The following is a 21,766-nucleotide window of genomic DNA, read 5'->3' as shown; positions in this document are numbered from 1 at the left end:
GTTCACTGCTTAATGCTTCTACATGCCTCTGTCTGTGAAAGTAAGAATCATGATGTTGAATGCAATGTTAGCAATATGGAACATGAAAAAATAAATCAGTTCCACACATTTGTTATAAATATTTTCCATATTTCCAACCTGAAGCATTTATGAAATACGTGCTCAATTTTAAAGCTTCCATTCTGCTAACCACAGTTGTGGAAAAAAAGACACTGAATCAAAGCTGAATGCATTTAATTCTCCATCAGTGTGGCTGTCAAGGCCCATGGTCAAGCTCCAGGGTTTCATTTAATACGGACATCTCCAAACCAATCATAAATTATATAACAAAGAGAATGAAGCACAGTGTTTGTGGCTGAATAATAATGAGGTCAGTTATGTGCCTCAGTCCACATGAACAATAGCTGTTCATGATCCAGGTTTACTCGGCTTTTATTAAAATAGATTTTAAAAAGCTGCAAGTGCTAGAAAAATGAAATGAAAACAGAATGTTCTGTTTTACTTGGATATCTTCCTCATTTTCAATGTCTGCAGAAATGTACAAAAGAAAATTGTGCTTGCTAATCTATGTTCTTACAGAAATGAAACAATTGACTTTCATACATTTGAGCAAACACTTCAGACTGAAAATTACATTAATTAATTTCTCTACTTCATGTTTCTTGTAATCTTTAGTTGCATTGAAAAAATAACATTTCTTGCATGTTTGCTTACAAGGTTTTTTACAGGTGTATTGTTTGCAGGTGTATTGAAGGAACAATGATACTATGAAAGTGAATGTTTTGAAACTTATTAACTTTGATGCTCCTGACTTTGGAGAGAATAGAAAGAAGCTTCATATTGCCTTGGTATGATTGCATTTGCTGGAAGAATGCACAATAATTGATATTCTAATGGAAGTACAACATGCAAAGTTATTGTGTTTTTTTTTGCGTCAGCTGATGAAAATATACTTGTGATAAGTCGGTCAGGCACAATGGTATGGGATATAGAAAATGTTTCAAAATCATCTTAAATATAGGTTAGATCCAAAAGTTTATAATCTGAAGATATCTTGAATCATTGTACATTTTCTGTTGTTTTAATAGAAAAAAAAATGCCATCTAATTTTGTGTACATTATCACGAGAAAGTATGCAGATGCTGGAAATCCAAAGCAACACACACAATATGCTGAAGAAACACAACAGGTCAGGTAGCATCTATGGAAATGAATAAACCGTCTATTTTCCGGCTGAGACCCTTCTTCAGGACTGGAAATGAAGCGGGAAGATAGCAGAATAAAAAGATAGCGGGGGGGGTGGGGGAGAAGACTAGCTAGAAGGTGATAGGTAAAGGGCTGGAGAAGAAAGAATCAGACAGGAGAGCAGAGAGGACCATAAGAGAAAGGGAAGAAGGAGGAGACCCAGGGGAAGTGATGGGCAGATAAGAAGAGTTGAAAGGCCAGAGTAGGGAATAGAAGAAAAGGGGAGGGGGATTGAAAAAAGCTACTGGAAAGAGAAACCGATATTCATCAGCTTTGAGGCTACTCAGATGGAATATAAGTTGTTGGTCCTCCATCTTGAGGCTGATCTCATCTTGGTACAAGAGGAGACCATGTACCGACTTCACGTACAGATGTTTTTCATCATATTACATCTGTTGTTATTTTCCTCTGTTTGGAAAAAGTATTATTATATAAGGATCTCATCAGTGCTAAGGCATGCCTGACTCGTACAACATGATGAGTTCCAACATTAAGAATAGCGATTTACTACATTCAGGAATATCAGCCTAATTAGAATTCTGGATTAACTTTAATGATCAGTTTATGAAGGGTTTCATTTTATGGGTCAGGAGAATGTTTAGAATGAAAGGGGAATTAAATTGTGAGACAAAATTCAGAGCAAAACTGAAGATATAAACAACTGAAAGACATGTTAACCTTAACTCCCAATACAGAGCTGAATGAAGATCTGACAATGCTTTGTTCGAAATATGTAAACACAACCAGAAAGTTTGGATGAAACCTGATAATTCACTGCAAGCTAACTGTTTAATAAGGTTATTGAAAACAGAAAAATTTCATCTGATGTTCAAGTTAAAGAAAATATGATGAATGTTATTAGAAGTAATACTTTTTCCAATGAAGATAGTTCTAGAATTGATAAAAGTAGAATTTATTTTATGAGAAAAAAGTTATACAGGTAGCATTTTCATAGTTAAGGATAGCAAGGAAAATACTAACTATATTACTCAATCCCATAGGGAAAATATGGAAAACAGGCAATTATTTTAACAATAATTTCAACATGCAAATTATAATAGCATTATAATTGATTGCTCATCTTATGTGCAATTATGCAAATGACTTAACCTTGACAGTGACCTTTTAATGCTATTATATGCCATTACACAAAGTTTATATGAAAGTTCACCATATCTGTTTTACTTTTCAATTAAAATGTCAATCTCAGATTCAAAACATGTACCCTTAATACAGTAATGTATCCTTTGCTTAGTTTGGAGTTGCTAACTGATTTGATTTCAGGCTGACAAATCATTATTGATAAATTAATACAACTGGAACACCCACGATTACTTTAACTTTCTGTCCACACTTTCAAGTGACGTTCTAAGCAAGGCCAGTTTTGGAGTTGACTAAAGTGAATCAAACCTTTCAAAAAGATCTTGTGATTTAAAAGAAGACATCCAAGATCTGTAACATTTGGTACAAAATTTTAAAGTGGCAGACCACCGAATGGTTGTAATTCCTAAAGAAGCATTTTGATAGATGGAGAAGTAATTTCTCCGGGATGAACTGGCTGACAAGTCTGTGAACTAACTTAAATGTTGGGGGCTACCATTCAAAAGAAAACCAAAGGCATTCAAAACTATTGATATTTAAGTGCAATATTAGTATTTTTTCCAATAATTTTGAACATGAACAAACTTCATATTAATTTAAATTTAACAAAATTATTAAAAATTACATTTTGAAAAATATATTAATTATATGAATCCTGTCATATACAGTACCATCAGTCCTGATGAAGGGTCTTGACCCAGAACATTGACTCCTTTCTACAGAGGCTGCCTGAACTGCTGAATTCCTTCAGCATTTTGTGTTTGTTACTTTGGATTTCCATCATCTGTAGAATCCCTTGTTATTAATTATATGAAGCCTGCTTCTATCCCTTTCAGCTGCCTCTCTCCAATGAAATGAATGGAATCGCTGAAGCAATCAAGGTCTAATATTCGCAGTTCACAAGGAAATTTGCAGATGTAACTATTGGGGAATTCCAGAGAGTTACTGCTCTGCTGCTAGACTCTTGCCATAATCATCAGGTCCTAAATCACAAAACTTTGAAGAAGTGTAACCAGTTACATGTGCAAGTTGGAGCAGTTCTCAGGAAAATATAGACTCGTGTTCACAAAATCCCTCTCAAGAGAATGAAAAGTCTGCAGATCAATACAATTACTATAATCTCCAGTGGGGAACAATTCAATTTTGTGAGTGGTACCAATTTTCACTGCAATGCTCCTTCAACAAGGACAATAGATCACAGTAACTCAGTTTGTCCTGTACTTGAACCTGAAATTCCTCAATTACTTGCATTGAGCTCCCTAATGTTTCAAATTGCAATGAGAAAATCACAGTAGATGACAGAAACTACAGGGTTTATTTTCCCATGTAGACTCCATTATCATGTGTTCCTTGTTGATGGGAGTTATTTGACAGGAGTAGAGTGGCTTGGTCAAGTGGCTTGTTCAATGAGATAAATGAACATGGGTAGAAAAACCTGGAGAGGTAGTGAAGTTAAATGATTCAGAATTATATAACAACTTGGACAAAATATGTATGGAACCAAAATAATGGCAGAAGAAATTTAATGCAGTAAACTTTAAACGTATAAGTAAATATTGAACTGTCTACTTACTTCACAAGTCGTGTCAGAATTAGGTTCGGTTTTGAGCAGTAATCATGTCTACCCATTGCATAATATCCGACAAAAAAGCCATCAAACAACAAGAATTTATTTTCCTGTAGTGGCTTGATCGCTTTACAACTAGAATTTGGTGTTCATCTTTTGTTTTAAATAAGAGAATGGAATGAAATTTATGTTTGCTCTCAAAAGATGGGTAACCCACTCACCCTTCACCTCAGTTGGTGAATCATTCCTTAGAATAGTCAACTAATTTGTTTAATGAAGTGAGGAATCTGTTATAGAAATGGAAGCCATTCATCCAGGCACAGTAACACATATAATGGTTTGATTTAATTACAGATTTTGAGGGTTCTATAAACCCTACATTTACCATTGTATCATGAGAAAGCTGCTATAATATAAAACTAAAATCAAAACTTGATGTTGAAAAATAGCAGCAATATAGCCACAAGGTCATGCGTTTTTAAACTGGGGACTAATGACATAGATAGGAGTAGAGATGAGGTCCTGCAGAAGGAATGTAGGGAGTTAGGAAAGAAGTTAGAAAGCAGGACCTCAAGCGTGGTAATCTCGGGGATTGCTGCCTGTGCTATGAGACAGAAAGGGTAGAAACAGGAAGTTATGGCAGATGAATGCGTGGCTGAAGAGTTGGTGCAGGGGACAGGAGTTCAGATTTCTGGATCATTGGGATCTCTTCTGGGGAAGGTCTGACCTGTACAAAAAGGACAGGCTGCACCTGAACTGGAAAGGGACCAATATCCTGGCGGGCAGGTTTGCTAGAGCTGTTGGGGAGGGTTTAAACTAGTTTAGCGGGGGGTGGGAATCAGAATGTGAGAGCGGAGATTAGGGTAGAAGGACAAGGGCATGATGCTATGTGTTCTGAGTTCGTGAGGAAGGTCAGGCAGGGGACAAAACATAAATGTAGCCAGTTAGAGGGGTTGAAATGTGTCTATTTTAACACTAGGAATATTAGGAATAAAGGGGATGAAATTAGAGCATGGATCAGTACACAGAACTACGATGTTGTGGCCGTTACTGAAACTTGGCTGGAGGAAGGGCAGGATTGGCTGATGCAGGTACCGGAGTTTAGGTGTTTAGAAATGAGGTAGAAAAGTGGGGGAGTAGCATTACTGGTCAGAGATAGTATCACGGCTATCAAAAGGGAGGATGCTGCAGAGGGAGTATCCATTGAGTCGGTGTGAGTGGAAGTCAGAAATAGGAAGGTTTCAATCACTGTCTAGTAGTCTATAGGCCCCCAAATAGCCCTCGGGACACTGGGGAGCAGATAAGCAGGCAGAGTTTAGAATGTCGCAGGAAATACAGGGTTGTAGTTATGGGTGATTTCAACTTCCCTCATATTGACTGGCACCTCCTGACTGCAAGGGGGATAGATGGGGCTGAATTTGCCAGGTGTGTTCAAGAAGGATTCCTGACACAGTATATGGACTGGCCGACGAGAGGAGAGGCCATACTGGATCTAGTTCTGGGTAATGAACCTGGTCAGGTGGTAGACCTCTTGGTGGGGGAGCATTTTGGTGGGAGTCACCACAACTCCCTTAGCTTCAGCATAGCTATGGAAAAGGATAAAAACAGACAAAAAGGGAAAATGCTTAACTGGAGAAGGACTAACTATGAAGGGATGAGGCAGGAACCAGCGAGAGTAAATTGGAAACAGATGTTCTAGGGTGAAAGCACAGAAGTAATGTGGAGGAAGTTTAGGGACCACTTGTGCTGAGTTCAGGATAGGTTTGTCTTACTCTGACAAGGAAAAAAAGGATAGGAAAAGGGAACCGTGGCTGATGAAACACGAGAGGCAACTCATCAAGAGGAAGAAGGAAGCATATGTTAGATATAAGAAGCAGGAAACAGGAGGGGCTCATGAGAAATATAGAGTAGCCCGGAAGGAGTTTAAAAAAGGACTTAGAGAGCTCGAAGGGGGCATGAGAAGGCCTTGGCATGTAGGATTAAGGAGAACCCCAAGGTGTGCTATGCATATGTGAAGAACAGAAGGATGACAAAAATGAAGGTGAGGCGCTAAAGGATAAAGAAAACAAAATGTGCCTGGAGGCAGAGCAGGTTGGGGAGGTCCTAAGTAAATACTTTGCTTCAGTATTCACAAGTGAAAAGGACCTTGATCAGGGTGAGGTTGAAATAGAACAGGCCTGTGTGCTGGACAATGTGGAGATTAAGGAAGAAGTAGTGTTGGATCTTCTTAAAAACATCAAGATTGTTGAGTCCCCAGGGCCGGATGTGATATACCCCAGGATGCTGTGGGAAGTGGGAGAAGAGAACGCTGGAACAGTAGCTATGATCTTTGAATCCTCTTTGGCTACAGAGGAGGTGCCGGAGGATTGGAGAATGGCAAATGTAGTTCCCTTGTTTAAAAAAGGTAAAAGGGAGAATCCTTGGAACTGTAGACCAGTGAGTCTTACCTAAGGTGGTCTGCAAACTATTGAAAAGGATTCTTAAGGATAGGATCTACGAGCATTTGGAGAAGTACAGTCTACTCAAGGATAGTCAACGTGGCTTTGTGAAGGGAAGCTTGTGCCTCAAGAGCCTAATTGAGTTTGTTGAAGAGGTAACAAAAGAAATTGATGAGGGTAGGGTGGTAGATGTGCTCTACATGGATTTTAGCAAGGCATTTGACAAGGTCCCCCACGAGAGACTCATCCAGAAAGTCATGAGGCATGGGATCAGTGGAACCTTGGCTGTTTGGATAAAAAATTGGCTGAAAGGAAGAAAGCAGAGGATAGTAGTGGAAGGAAAGTATTCTGCCTGGAGGTCGGTGACTAGTGGAGTGTCGCAAGGATCTGTCCTGGGAACCCTGCGCTTTGTGACTTATAAAAATGACCTGGATGAAGAGGCAGAAGGATGGGTGAGTAAGTTTGCGGATGACATGAAGATTGGAGGAGCTGTGGATGGAGCTGTAGTTTGTTGAAACTTACGAGGGGATATAGACAGGATGCAGAGTTGGGCAGAAAAGTGGCAGATGGAGTTCAATCCGGATAAGTGTGAGGTGATGCATTTTGGAAGGACAAACCAGAACGCTGCGTACAGGGTTAATGGTCGGTTACTTAAGAGTGTCGATGAACAGAGGGACCTTGGGGTTCAAATCCGTACATCCCTCAAGGTCGCTGCACAGGTTGATAGGATAGTTAAGAAGGCCTATTGGATGCTGGGCTTCATTAATAGGGGGATTGAGTTCAAGAGTAGAGAGGTCGTGTTACAACTCTACAAATCTCTGGTGAGACCACTCTTAGAGTATTGTGTTCAGTTCTGGTCACCTCATTATAGGAAGGATGTGGAAGCTATGGAGAGGGTGCAGAGGAGATTTACAAGGATGTTGCCTGGATTGGAAAACAAGTCTTATGAGGCAAGGTTAGCAGAGCTGGGACTTTTCTCTTTGCAGCGTAGAAGGATGAGAGGGGACTTGGTAGAGGTCTTACAAGATTATGAGAGGCATAGATAGGGTGGATAGCCAGTACTTATTTCCCAGGGCATGAATAGCAAACACCAGAGGGCATATATACAACGTTAAGGGAGGGAAGTTTAGGGGAGATATCAGGGGTAAGTTTTTTACACAGAGGGTTGTGGGTGCCTGAAATGACTTGCCAGGGATGGTGGTGGAGGCTAAAACATTAGGGGTATTTAAGAGCCTCTTGGACAGGCACATGGATGAAAGAAAAATAGAGGGTTACGGGGTAGTGTGGGTTTAGTACTTTTTTTTTGAGGAATATATGGGTCAGCACAACATCGAGGGCCGAAGGACCTGTACTGTGCAGTAGTATTCTAGTGTCTAGTGTCTAGTCTCTAGGAAAAACTTCTTTATCCAGAGAGTGGTGGATATATGGAATGCTCTGCCCCAGAAGGCTGTGGAGGCCAAGTCTCTGGATGCTTTCAAAAAAGAGATGGATAGAGCTCTTAAAGATAGCGGAATCAAAGGTTATGGGGATAGGGCAGGAACTGGATACTGATAGTGAATGATCAGCCATGATCACAGTGAATGGCGGTGCTGGCTCGAAGGGCCAGATGGCCTACTCCTGCACCTATTGTCTATTGTCTATTAAAATTTAGCAGAAGAAATCCTAAACAGATAATTCAACACAGAAAATTTTTGAAGCTTTTCCTTTCATTTGAAGAACTCAAAACATTACAGACAAATTGTAAAGAAAACTTCAGGTAACTAATTTTTGAAATAAGTTACAACACACATCAAAGTTGCTGGTGAACGCAACAGGCCAGGCAGCATCTCTAGGAAGAGGTATCTAGAGATGCTGCCTGGCCTGCTGTGTTCACCAGCAACTTTGATGTGTGTTGCTTGAATTTCCAGCATCTCCAGAATTCCTGTTGTTTGCTGTTTTGAAATAAGTTGTTTATTTCCTTTTCCTCTTTAGTATGACTGATGCATACTTACTTTAAATTCCCATCCATTCTGCTTACTTGCTTTGAAAAAAAATATTTTGTTCTGGTGACACAAGCAGGGATGAAAACCAAGTAGACCTGTCAGTGTGCTTAGGCTAGTGCCGAGGTGATATCAAACCTTTAATTTATTTTCTAATTTAAGAAAAATATCAATTCAGTGATTTTAAAATCTGAGTTAAAATATATCTATGATAACAAAATAGAGAGTGTGAGAATGAGTTTGTTTATCTGAGTAACAAATCACTTGGCAACTGTTGAAATATATTCTATATTTTTAATTTAATTTGGAAGAACTTCTTGGAAAAGAAATCCAAAGAGTCACAGAGAGCACTACAACACAGAAATAGGCCCTTCAGCCCATCTAGACCATGCCAAATCATTATTCTGCCCAGTATCATCAACCCACACCTCGACCATAGCCTTTCATACCTCTCTCATCCATGTATCTGTTGTAATTGAAGCACATCCACCACCTTCATTGGCAGTTACACATGTGCACGACTTTCTGAAGTGAAGAAGTTCTTCCTCAGGTTCCCCTTATATTTTCACCTTTCACTATTAGCCTATGATCACTAGTTCTAGCCTCACCCACGCTGAGTGGAAAAAGCCTGCTTGCATTTGCGTGATCTCTTTCCCACATAATTCTGCATGCCTCTGTCAAATCTCCCCTAATTTTCCGACACCCTGTGGAAAAGAAGTCCTAACCTCTTCAACCTTTCCCTATGATTCAGGTCCTCAGATCCTGGCAAGATCCTTGTAAGTTTTTTCTATACTATTTCAATCTTATTGATGTATTTCCTCTAGTTAGCTGACCACAACTGCCTACAATGCCGCAAATTTGGCCTCACCAAGTTCTTGTACAGCTTCAACATAATATCCCAACTCCTGTACTCAGTACTCTGATTAATGAAAGCCTATGTGCCAAAAGCTCTCTTTATCATCCTATCTACCTCTGACATCAAAAGTTCCAAGTAAAATTTATTACCAGAGTACTTACATGTCATCACATGTAACCATGAGATTCTTTTTTCTGTGGGTATATTTAATAAATCTATCGAACAGTAACAGTAAACAGAATCAATGAACTGTGCAAATGCAAATATAAGTAGCAATAATTAACATGAACATGAAATAACAAGATAGAGTCCTTAAAGAGAGACTATCAGTTGTGGGAACACCAGAAATAGAATGAGTGCAGTTATACTCTTTTGTCCAAGAGCCTGATGGCTGAGGGGTAGTAACTGTTCTTGAACCTGGTAGTGCGAGTCCTGACAGACTTGTACCTTCTACCTGCTGGCAGCAGTGAGAAAAGAGCATGGCCAGGGTGGTGAGGACCTTTGATGGTGGATGCTGCTTTTCTATGAGAATGATTCATGTAGATGTGCTCAATGTTTGGGAGGGCTTTGCTCATGATATATTGGGCTGAATCCATGACGTTTTGTAGGATTTTCCACTCAAAGGCATTGGTTTTCCCAGACCGGACCGTACCGCAATTAGTCAATACACTTTCCACCATACATCTATAGAAGTATGTCAAGGTTTTTGATGACATGCCAAATCTCTGCAGACTCCTAAAGAAGTAGAGGCACTGTCATGCCTTCTTTGCAATTACATCTATATGTTGAGTCCAGGATAGGTCCTCAGAGATAGCAACTTTAAGAACTTTGAAGTTACTGATCCTCTGACAAGTACTGGCTCATGGACCTCTGGTTTCCCTCTCCTGAAGTCTACAATTAGTTCCTTGGTCTTGTTGACATTGAGTGAGAGGTTGTTGTTATTAAACCACCCAGCCAAATTTTCAATCTCTCTCCTGTATGCTGATTCATCACCACCTTTGATACGGCCCACGCAGTGTTGTCATCAGCGAACTTATAACTGGTATTGGAGCTGTACTTAGCCACGCAGTCAGAGGTAAGTAGAGTAAGGGGCTAAGCACACATCCCTGTGGTCCTCTGGTACTGATACAGATTGTGGAGGAGATGATTTTGCCAATCTGAACTAGCTGGTGTCTGCAAGTGAGGAAATCCAGGATCCAATTGCCAAAGGGGTATTGGAGCCCTGGTCTTGGAGTTTACCGATCACCTTCAAATAATCATGTGCCTGTATTCCCAAATCCCTTTGCTCCACCGCACTGCTCAGTCCACCATCATTCATTGTGTAAGTTCTACCATGATTTGTCCTCCTGAAGTACAACATCTCAAAAGTGTCTGCATTAACTTCCATCTGCTATTCTTCACCCTAATTTTGCTGCTGGTCCAGATCCCACTGCAAGCTTTGATAGCCTTCCTCGCTGTCTACTAGCCCCCAGTCTTGCTGATCCAGTTTACCATATTATCATCCAAATTTATTTATCCAAAATATTTATATATTCTGACCCTCATAATGCCTTCCAATAACTTACCCACTACCGACATTAGGCTCACTGGCCTGTAGTTTCCAGCTTATTCTACAGACTTTCTTGAACAACAGAACAACATTAGCTATCCAAAGTACTCCGGCATCTCACTAATGGCTAAGGATCTCTGCCCGGATCCCTGCAATTTCTCCACCACACTCCCACAAGGTCCAAGGGGATACTTTCTCAAGCCCTGAGGACTTATCCACCCTAATTTGCCTCAAGACAGCAGGCACCTCATCTTCTGTAATCTTCATATAGTACATGACCTCACGACTGTTTTGCCTCAGTTTTGTAGATTCTGTATCCATCTTGCAAGTAAATATAGATGAAAAAAATCCATTTAAGATCTCCTCATCTCTCTTGTGCTGGTGGGGGAGGGTGAGCAATATTGTATTGGATTTGATTATAGAACCAATCTGTAACTATGTCTTTTTTCAATATAAAGTCATAGATATGGTCTAGAGAAGTAAATTATACATCTGAAAGAGGATCTTGTTTAAAAAATAGGCATATAGATAGTAATAACTATTTAAACCTCATGATAGGAATTTGCCATCAGTTTGTTTCAATGTAAAATGTCCATTAGGGCATGACATATTATGCCTAGTAATGTGATAATATTTTCATGGTCTAATGTTTTTTTTATGTATGCATGCAAAGTTCTGGTTCTTTGTTTCTGTGGTTGAACCTTAAGATATTGTTTTTCACCAATTATTCAAAGTGTAGAGACCAATGAGTACTTCAACAGTTGCATATTGGATGTAATTATGCCTTCACTTGAAATTTTTATCACAGCAAAGGTAATTTAACTGAACACCTACACAGTATGACTCAAATATTTATAAAAAAATAAGTTTGTGATGTTATAACTCATGCACACCTCATAGATCTTATGTTAATGAACTGTTTGTTCTGTAACACCAATCGAACCAAGTATTTGTTTCAAAAATTGCTGCAATAGTTTTCTGGGGCATCATGTCTATCTGTTGATGCAGCCTCACTGTTTTATCTTATGACTATTGCAATATATTTGTAACAATTCAGGAATGCAGCACATGACATTGATTTGGAACATACTTCTTCAAAACATAGTGTGGAAAAGTCCATTGGCAAATTTTGAAAGGGAAAAAAATGAATGACTAACAAAAGAGGAAAAAAAATAAAATTAAGTCAATTGGGTTTTCCCCAGAAGCCAGAGCATAAAAATCTAAGTTGATACTGCCTTGTAACACTGAAGAAGACAACCAAGTGTTTGCCAAAATGATTTAATTATTTAGAAGTGCTTTTAAGTGTTTAGGTAATTATTAAAATGTAAATAATTAAAATATATTAATTGCTTATTTCATTTTCAATAGATTTGTGCTTCTAAATGTCAGGAACATTCAAATGCATTCCAAAAGTTTGACAGGGAAGCTATGTTTTTCTGTTTGTCAAAGGAAAAATAAAGTGTTACAGAAAATAAATATACAATACCAGACTGAATATACAAATCAAAGCACTGGATGTTGCACAGAAAAGCCATCATCTCTTGCACATTTCTTCAGTCTCCAGCTTCTTCGTGCTTTTGCTTATCCGTAATTATCTATGCACATGAATGCTGCCTTTTTAGAGAGTAGTGGTTGGTTTTTAAGATAGAGCCGAGCCAAAGTGACTTGGGTGAGGACAGCAGCACATTAGCAAGAATGAAAACAGTCTGGGACGATTGGGTCTGGGGGAGTGAAAGCGGTAGGATCATGAATACTATCATCCTTAAAAGCAGAATATCTCTGCTGTACAGAATTAACGACACCTTTGACATCAGCCCCCGCCCAGAGGCACAACAGGGATGCCTATAATCTATTGGAGAAGCTATTGTCAAGGTGCCTTGACAGCCTGGAAAATCTTTGGACAGCAAGACTTCTGCCAAGATATGTGTTGTTATGTGCATCTGTGCAAGACTCCACCCTTATGCTACTTTAGAAGATGAGTCATTGAAAGATGCTCTGTTCTGCGAGCTTATTAGTGAAGATGAACAACACTTCTCTGCTGGAGCAATTCCTGAGAGCAGTGATGCATTTGCTATGCAAATGCTTAACAATTCAGGTGTATTTTTTTTAACTTTCTGCAATTGAAATGTGATTTATTTTCCTGATAGTAAACGCCTCCTGGTTTTTTGGCATCATTCCTGAGATTCACCCCTTCTAGAGTATTAGAATTATTAAGTCACAGAGGGAGCTACTTGGATGATGGATCTCTTGCCAACACTTTGTAGAATAGCTCAATGGGTTCCATAACCTACATTTTCCTGTAGTCACACAAATTATTTTCTTTCAAGCATCTGTGCCAATCAATTTAGAAAGCAATGGCTCATTTTGTACCTTCCATCCTGACATACAGCAGACTACAAATCATATATATTCTGCATTTAAAACATCTTCCATTCTTGCATTAAAAAAGCCTTTCATTCGTCTGTATCATTGAATGGGAAGTGGATTTAAATATGCATGTACTCTGCAATACTTGTAAGATTATTGAATATGTAGCATTGTGTCTAGGTCCTTAGAGGCTGACAATTCATTCACTTTCTGATCTGATTGTACCACGCGTTACAACAGTGGTGTGCAATAGAGCTGTGTGTGTGCACATGTCGAACCTTTCAGTAAGTGGGCTACAGCAGCAGACGATTACAAACATATGCTCAGTAGTCTCTGCATTAGATACAGGAGTACCCAGTAAAGTGTTGACTGAATGTAAAAGAGTTCAGCAAAGGAACAGGCCTTCCAGCCAAACTACACACAGTAACCACTTTATTAGGTACTCCAGTAGCAAATAACGTGGCCACTGAGTTTATGTTTGTGGTCATCTGCTGCTGTAGCCCAACTTTTTCAATAATGAATGTGTTGTATGTTCAGAGATGCTCTTCTGCCCGACCACTGTTGTAACACATGGTTATTTGAGTTACTGTCACCCTTCTATCAGCTTGAACCTGTCTGGCCATTCTCCTCTGACCACAGTGTTTTCACCCCGAACTCCAACGGCGTTCTGAGAGGCAGGACTGCTCAGGCGTGTGACGTCGGGCAGTGCAGCGTGGCAGATTTAAAAGGGCAGACATCCTGCTTCGGGTTTGATTCGAAGAAGGAGTCTGAGAGTCTGAGTGGGAGTGCCGAGAAAGACATTTTTGAAATTTTCGTTATTTTTTCTTCTCCAACGGCGTTCTGAGAGGCGGGACTGCGCAGGCGTGTGACGTCGGGCAGTGCAACGCGGCAGATTTAAAAGGAACAGAGCCTCATAGAGCGGGCAGCGTAGTTTGCGGGCTGCGGAGTGAGCCGGGAGCAGAATGAAGACTTAAGGGCTTCAGCTCAACGGGCTTAGGCGGAAACAGGCGAGGAAGGTTTGGCATTCATTTTCTGTTGTTATTTGAGGAGAGGGGCAGTATGAGGGTAAGGGCAGTTTGCTGTTCTCGGTGTCGGATGTGGGAAGCCCTGGAGTCTCCCAGCCTCCCAGACATCCACATCTGCGCCAGGTGCATCGAGATGCAGCTACTAAGGGACCGCGTTACGGAACTGGAGCTGCAGCTCGATGACCTTCGTCTGGTCAGGGAGAGTGAGGAGGTGATAGAGAGGAGTTGCAGGCAGGTGGTCATGCCGGGGCCACGGGAGGCAGACAAGTGGATCACGGTTAGGAGGGGGAAGGGGAAAAGTCAGGTAATAGGGAGTACCCCGGTGGCTGTACCCCTTAACAACAGGTACTCCTGTTTGAGTACTGTTGGGGGGGACAGCTTACCCGGGGGAAGCGACAGTGGCCGTGCCTCCGGCACAAAGTCTGGCCCTGTAGCTCAGAAGGGTAGGGCAAGGAAGAGGAGGGCAGTTGTGATAGGGGACTCGATAGTAAGGGGGTCAGATAGGCGATTCTGTAGACGCAGTCCAGAGACCCGGATGGTAGTTTGCCTCCCTGGTGCCAGGGTCCGGGATATTTCTGATCGTGTCCAAGATATCCTGAAGTGGGAGGGTGAGGAGCCAGAGGCCGTGGTACATATAGGTACCAATGACATAGGTAGGAAAAGGGATGAGGTCCTGAAAGGAGAATATAGGGAGCTAGGAAGGGAGTTGAGAAAAAGGACCGCAAAGGTAGTAATCTCGGGATCACTGCCTGTGCCACGCGATAGTGAGAGTAGGAATGCGATGAGGTGGAGGATAAATGCGTGGCTGAGGGATTGGAGCAGGGGGCAGGGATTCAAGTTTTTGGATCATTGGGACCTCTTTTGGCGCAGGCGTGACCTGTACAAAAAGGACGGGTTGCACTTGAATCCTAGGGGGACCAATATCCTGGCAGGGAGATTAGCGGGGGCTACTGAGGTGACTTTAAACTAGAATGGTTGGGGGGTGGGAATCAAATTAAAGAGGCTAGGCGTGAGGAGGTTAGTTCACAACAGGAGGATGGGAACCAGTGCAGAGAGACAGAGGGGTGTAAAGTGAGGGTAGAAACAAAAAGTACTGTGGAGAAAAGTAAAAGTGGCAGGCTGACAAATCCAGGGCAAGCATTAAAAAGGGCCACTTTTCAGCATAATTGTATAAGGGCTAAGAGAGCTGTAAAAGAGCGCCTGAAGGCTTTGTGTGTCAATGCAAGGAGCATTCATAATAAGGTGGATGAATTGAAAGTGCAGATTGTTATTAGTGATTATGATATAGTTGGGATCACAGAGACATGGCTCCAGGGTGACCAGAGATGGGAGCTCAATGTTCAGGGATATTCAATATTCAGGAGGGATAGACATGAAGGAAGGGGAGGTGGGGTGGCGTTGCTGGTTAAAGAAGAGATTAACGCAATAGAAAGGAAGGACATAAGCCAGGAAAATGTGGAATCGATATGGGTAGAGCTGCGTAACACTAAGGGGCAGAAGACGCTGGTGGGAGTTGTGTACAGGCCACCTAACAGTAGTACTGAGGTCGGAGATGGTATTAAACAGGAAATTAGAAATGTGTGCAATAAAGGAACAGCAGTTATAATGGGTGACTTCAATCTACATGTAGATTGGGTGAACCAAATTGGTAAAGGTGCTGAGGAAGAGGATTTCTTGGAATGTATGCGGGATGGTTTTTTGAACCAACATGTCGAGGAACCAACTAGAGAGCAGGCTATTCTGGACTGGGTTTTGAGCAATGAGGAAGAGTTAATTAGCAATCTTGTCGTGAGAGGCCCCTTGGGTAAGAGTGACCATAATATGGTGGAATTCTTCATTAAGATGGAGAGTGACATAGTTAATTCAGAAACAAAGGTTCTGAACTTAAAGAGGGGTAACTTTGAAGGTATGAGACGTGAATTAGCTAAGATAGACTGGCAAATGACACTTAAAGAATTGACGGTGGATATGCAATGGCAAGCATTTAAAGGTTGCATGGATGAACTACAACAATTGTTCATCCCAGTTTGGCAAAAGAATAAACCAGGGAAGGTAGTGCACCCGTGGCTGACAAGAGAAATTAGGGATAGTATCAATTCCAAAGAAGAAGCATACAAATTAGCCAGAGAAAGTGGCTCACCTGAGGACTGGGAGAAATTCAGAGTTCAGCAGAGGAGGACAAAGGGCTTAATTAGGAAGGGGAAAAAAGATTATGAGAGAAAACTGGCAGGGAACATAAAAACGGACTGTAAAAGCTTTTATAGATATGTAAAAAGGAAAAGACTGGTAAAGACAAATGTAGGTCCCCTGCAGACAGAAACAGGTGAATTGATTATGGGGAGAAAGGACATGGCAGACCAATTGAATAATTACTTTGGTTCTGTCTTCACTAAGGAGGACATAAATAATCTTCCAGAAATAGTAGGGGACAGAGGGCCCAGTGAGATGGAGGAACTGAGCGAAATACATGTTAGTAGGGAAGTGGTGTTAGGTAAATTGAAGGGATTGAAGGCAGATAAATCCCCAGGGCCAGATGGTCTGCATCCCAGAGTGCTTAAGGAAGTAGCCCAAGAAATAGTGGATGCATTAGTGATAATTTTTCAAAACTCGTTAGATTCTGGACTAGTTCCTGAGGATTGGAGTGTGGCTAATGTAACTCCACTTTTTAAAAAAGGAGAGGGAGAGAAACCGGGGAATTATAGACCAGTTAGCCTAACGTCGGTGGTGGGGAAACTGCTGGAGTCAGTTATCAAGGATGTGATAACAGCACATTTGGAAAGCGGTGAAATGATCGGACAAAGTCAGCATGGATTTGTGAAAGGAAAATCATGTCTGACGAATCTCATAGAATTTTTTGAGGATGTAACTAGTAGAGTGGATCGGGGGAACCAGTGGATGTGGTATATTTGGATTTTCAGAAGGCTTTTGACAAGGTCCCACACAGGAGATTAGTGTGCAAACTGAAAGCTCATGGTATTAGGGGTAAGGTATTGGTGTGGGTGGAGAGTTGGTTAGCAGACAGGAAGCAAAGAGTGAGAATAAACGGGACCTTTTCAGAATGGCAGGCGGTGACTAGTGGGGTACCGCAAGGCTCAGTGCTGGGACCCCAGTTGTTTACAATATATATTAATGACTTGGATGAGGGAATTAAATGCAGCATCTCCAAGTTTGCGGATGACACGAAGCTGGGTGGCAGTGTTAGCTGTGAGGAGGATGCTAAGAGGATGCAGGGTGACTTGGATAGGTTGGGTGAGTGGGCAAATTCATGGCAGATGCAATTTAATGTGGATAAATGTGAAGTTATCCAATTTGGTGGCAAAAATAGGAAAACAGATTATTATCTGAATGGTGGCCGATTAGGAAAAGGGGAGGTGCAACGAGACCTGGGTGTCATTATACACCAGTCATTGAAAGTGGGCATGCAGGTACAGCAGGCGGTGAAAAAGGCGAATGGTATGCTGGCATTTATAGCGAGAGGATTCGAGTACAGGAGCAGGGAGGTACTACTGCAGTTGTACAAGGCCTTGGTGAGACCACACCTGGAGTATTGTGTGCAGTTTTGGTCCCCTAATCTGAGGAAAGACATCCTTGCCATAGAGGGAGTACAAAGAAGGTTCACCAGATTGATTCCTGGGATGGCAGGACTTTCATATGAAGAAAGACTGGATGAACTGGGCTTGTACTCGTTGGAATTTAGAAGATTGAGGGGGGATCTGATTGAAACGTATAAGATCCTAAAGGGATTGGACAGGCTAGATGCAGGAAGATTGTTCCCGATGTTGGGGAAGTCCAGAACGAGGGGCCACAGTTTGAGGATAGAGGGGAAGCCTTTTAGGACCGAGATTAGGAAAAGCTTCTTCACACAGAGAGTGGTGAATCTGTGGAATTCTCTGCCACAGGAAACAGTTGAGGCCAGTTCATTGGCTATATTTAAGAGGGAGTTAGATATGGCCCTTGTGACTACGGGGGTCAGAGGGTATGGAGGGAAGGCTGGGGCGGGGTTCTGAGTTGGATGATCAGCCATGATCATAATAAATGGCGGTGCAGGCTCGAAGGGCCGAATGGCCTACTCCTGCACCTATTTTCTATGTTTCTATGTTTCTATGAAATGCCACTCACTGGATGTTTCTCTGTTTCACGTTTTTGCACAATTTTCTGTAAATGTTAGAGACAGTTGTGCATGAAAATCCCAGAAGATCAGCAGTTTCTGAGATACACAAACTGCCCTGTCTGGTACCGACAATCATTCCACAGTCAAAGTCACTTAGATCGCATTTCCTCCCCACTTTGATGTTAGGTCTGAACAACATCTTGATCATGTCTGCATGCTTTTATCATTGAGTTGCTACCACATGAATGGCTGTTTAGATATTTGCATCAATAAGCAAATATACAGGTGTACCTTATAAAGTGGCCACTGAGTGTAATCATACTAATAATTATAAACCTAATAAATTAGCCCCTTCTGATTACACGTCCATATCTCTCCATTTTTTGGATATTAATTTGTTTAGCTAAGAGTCATTTAAAACACTTCTGCTACATTTGCCTCTGCTACCATCCCTGGTAGCTCATTTCAAGCACCCACTAGTCTCTATCTAAAAACACAACCATGTATTGCACATCTCTTTCAAACTTCCACCCTCTCAGCTTAAACACATCCCTTCTAGCATTAAATACTCTTGCTCCTTTTGTACCTTGGGACGAATCGGGCAGCAATTTTGCCGTTTCCATATGAGGCTGAGTTACCAGCTCGATGCTCAACCCAGCACGGACGGGTGTAAGGAGTCGGCTGGATTTTAACTCGGGACCATTCTCCTCGAAGTCCGGCGCTGATGCCACTACACCAATGGCTGGAAGAATTAAATGTAGTCAACTAATAAAAACTTCAAAAGAATCTTTTTCATCACCAGATTGAAATTGAATGGAATTTAAAAAATTGTTACTTAATATACCTAAAATATCTCACGTAAAAGCATTTGCTTTGTTTAATTCATGAAAAATAATAAATATTTATTCATAGTGAAGTAATTTGTAGTTTCCATGGGTATATTGATAACAGTTTAAAGTGAATCAGTAGCAATTGTGCACAAGTAATTCCAAATACATCCTGCTTATATATAAAAAATATTTGCAATTCCCGTTCATTCACTTGATAAATAAGAGCCCTGTGAGCCTGCAAATGGCATAATTATGATGGATCATATTTGAAGGAATCTGCAACCTGGCAAATGTTGTGGCATTGGAATAACATTATGGATGCTTCTACCATTTGGATTATTGTTGAATATTTATAAATAATGTTGAACATTTGAGGACAAAATGAGAGGAAGGAAAAGGTCAAGTAACACATCTATTGCAACTTCAGAGAAACATTACCATCATTTTCCTATTGGCATGTAATCTCCTGAAAGAGACAGAGAAAAAATATTCAAGGTGAGGGGAAAATATATATGGAAAAATTCTCTCTGTCATTACTTGGACTTATTGATCTAATACATGTTCATGGTGAATTAACTATCCTTTAACATGATACCATATTGCCATTGTATTTGATTCCAACAGCATGGCCAGTCTCTGATCCAACCACTTGTTGCTGAAATCCTCATCCATTCCTTTGTTGTTACTGATCTGTCTATTTGAATCACTCCTGGTATCTTTTTATCTGCTGAGTCCTGCAGGAGGGTCTCAGCCTGAAACATTGACTGTACTCTTTTCCCATAGATGCTGTCTGACATACTGTGTTCCTTCAGCATTCTGTGTGTGTTGCTTGGACTTCCAGTATCTGCAGACATTCTCTTGTTTGTGATCTTCCCATCTTTCAGCTTTCTATTAAATGACGCTCTCCATAAATTTTGTTGTTCCTGTCCTAACTTGCAAAAAATTTATCAACCTCTGTATACACTAGTCTACTAGTGGGCTAACAACCCAGCTTCTTGATTATTTCACACGCCTTTGTTGCATATCTTCGAAGTTCAAGCTACTCCAGTACAGTCAATGTTTCTGGCTGAGGTCCTTCAGCAGGATCCTCTTGTTGAAGTGTCTCAGCCTGAAATGTTGACTGTACTCTTTTCCATAGATGGTTCCTCCAGCATTTTCTGTGTGTTGTTCCTAACTGTGCCTTGTGTTCAAACCTCCTTATCAGATCTGGATAAACACAGATGGGAGCCATGGACAGCAAGCTGATCCCAGATTTATTCAGATCGATTCAGTGTTGTCATTTTTCTTAAGCTGTATTCATTTAATAAAATATGGAAGGATAAATGTTCCTTGATAGCCTGTTAGCCCCCACACAAATGATTGCTGGTTCACTTCAGGAGTTGTTGATAGTGGAATCTGCCAATCTCAATTATGATCAGATTTATCAGTTTGCAGCCAAGCAGTTCAGTGGATTATAATAAACATAGGATCATTTGGGAACTAAAATCTTATTGACTTCTTTCCTGCAACACTGACTGCCATTATTCATATGCAAAGTTGAATGTGGACATGTGAAAATGGAGATTATGCAGGCAATTAACATTTTATAACACCATCAAGTTATAGCTAATAACAGGCTTCGTCCAGTCTCACAGTCGTAGTCACAGTCATACTTTATTGGTCCCAGGGGAAATTGGTTTTCATTACAGTTGCACAGTTACAGTTGCTCGTAGAATGTGCTGAAGAGCTTCCAAACCAAAGGTTTGAACCTTTTGTAATGAAGAGACAGCAACTTACAGTGTGTGTATGTATGGGCCAGCAATTTACTGCAATACATTGAAAACCAAAATGCACAGATGGAACCTGTTAACTGAAAAGTGTATGTCCTTTTTTCTTTCAGATGTATATTCAAACCACCACTTTGACTATTTCCATAAATCTGAGTGCTTCTGTGTCGCTCGGCATGCTGTATATGCCCAAAGTTTATGTAATCCTCTTCCACCCAGAGCAGAATGTGCAGAGGCGCAAGCGCAGTCTGAAAGCTGTGGTGACAGCGGCCGCAATGTCCAACAAGTTTACCCAGAAAGGAAACCTCCGTCCTAATGGCGAAGCCAAAACTGAACTATGTGAAAGTCTCGAAACCCAAGGTAAAGCATCATCTTGCAATTAAAATGATATTGGCCTTAAAATTCTCTGATGAAGATATTGCCATATAATTATTTAGTACACTGTTATGAAAGTTATTTATTTGTCATTTCAGTGGAAGATATATCCTTTAATTTACGATGATTCATGATTGTTTATGACAATTACTCTATTGGAAAGATTTTAAGAAATGGTTATTTTTAAAATCGTGGTTTTAAAACCAAGCTTTATGAAGACCTGGTAGAGAGACAACTAGTAATTAAAATGCTGATCTATTAAGCATTGATAGTGCTGTCCTACAGATAGTGTATAATAAGCAATGCAACAATTTGTCTTATCATTTAACAAAATACCCCACACATCATGTTGTTTTGCTACTTCATCTGTTCGAGTTGCAAATAAGAGATTAGATGGGTTGCAGAAATAGTGACGCAAGTCACAGGTTTTGCAGAGAATTCTGCCAGACAAATTTAGCCTTTACTTAAAAAAAAGTTATAAAGAATTTTAACTTTGTGTAGTTAATGTGGGCACTTTACAGTCAACAGCTAGAGAAAGGAGTACATAGAACAACAAC

The 21,766-nt window shown here is 40.7% G+C and overlaps 1 protein-coding gene across 1 annotated transcript in view; it reads left to right on the top strand.

Moving 5' to 3' along the window:
- LOC140209933 (metabotropic glutamate receptor 4-like) overlaps positions 1-21,766 on the top strand; it is a 1,199,825-nt gene that overhangs the window by 1,162,063 nt on the left and 15,996 nt on the right. Inside the window, exon 9 of the mRNA XM_072278608.1 lies at positions 20,948-21,194. Within this exon, the coding sequence (XP_072134709.1) occupies positions 20,948-21,194 (247 nt within the window). The remainder of the gene's footprint in view (positions 1-20,947; positions 21,195-21,766) is intronic.

Source organism: Mobula birostris, chromosome 14, assembly GCF_030028105.1.
Source record: "Mobula birostris isolate sMobBir1 chromosome 14, sMobBir1.hap1, whole genome shotgun sequence".
Taxonomy (NCBI): Eukaryota; Metazoa; Chordata; class Chondrichthyes; order Myliobatiformes; family Myliobatidae; genus Mobula; species Mobula birostris.
Note: the sequence above shows the minus strand (reverse complement) of the source record. Positions and strands in the feature narration are given on the sequence as shown.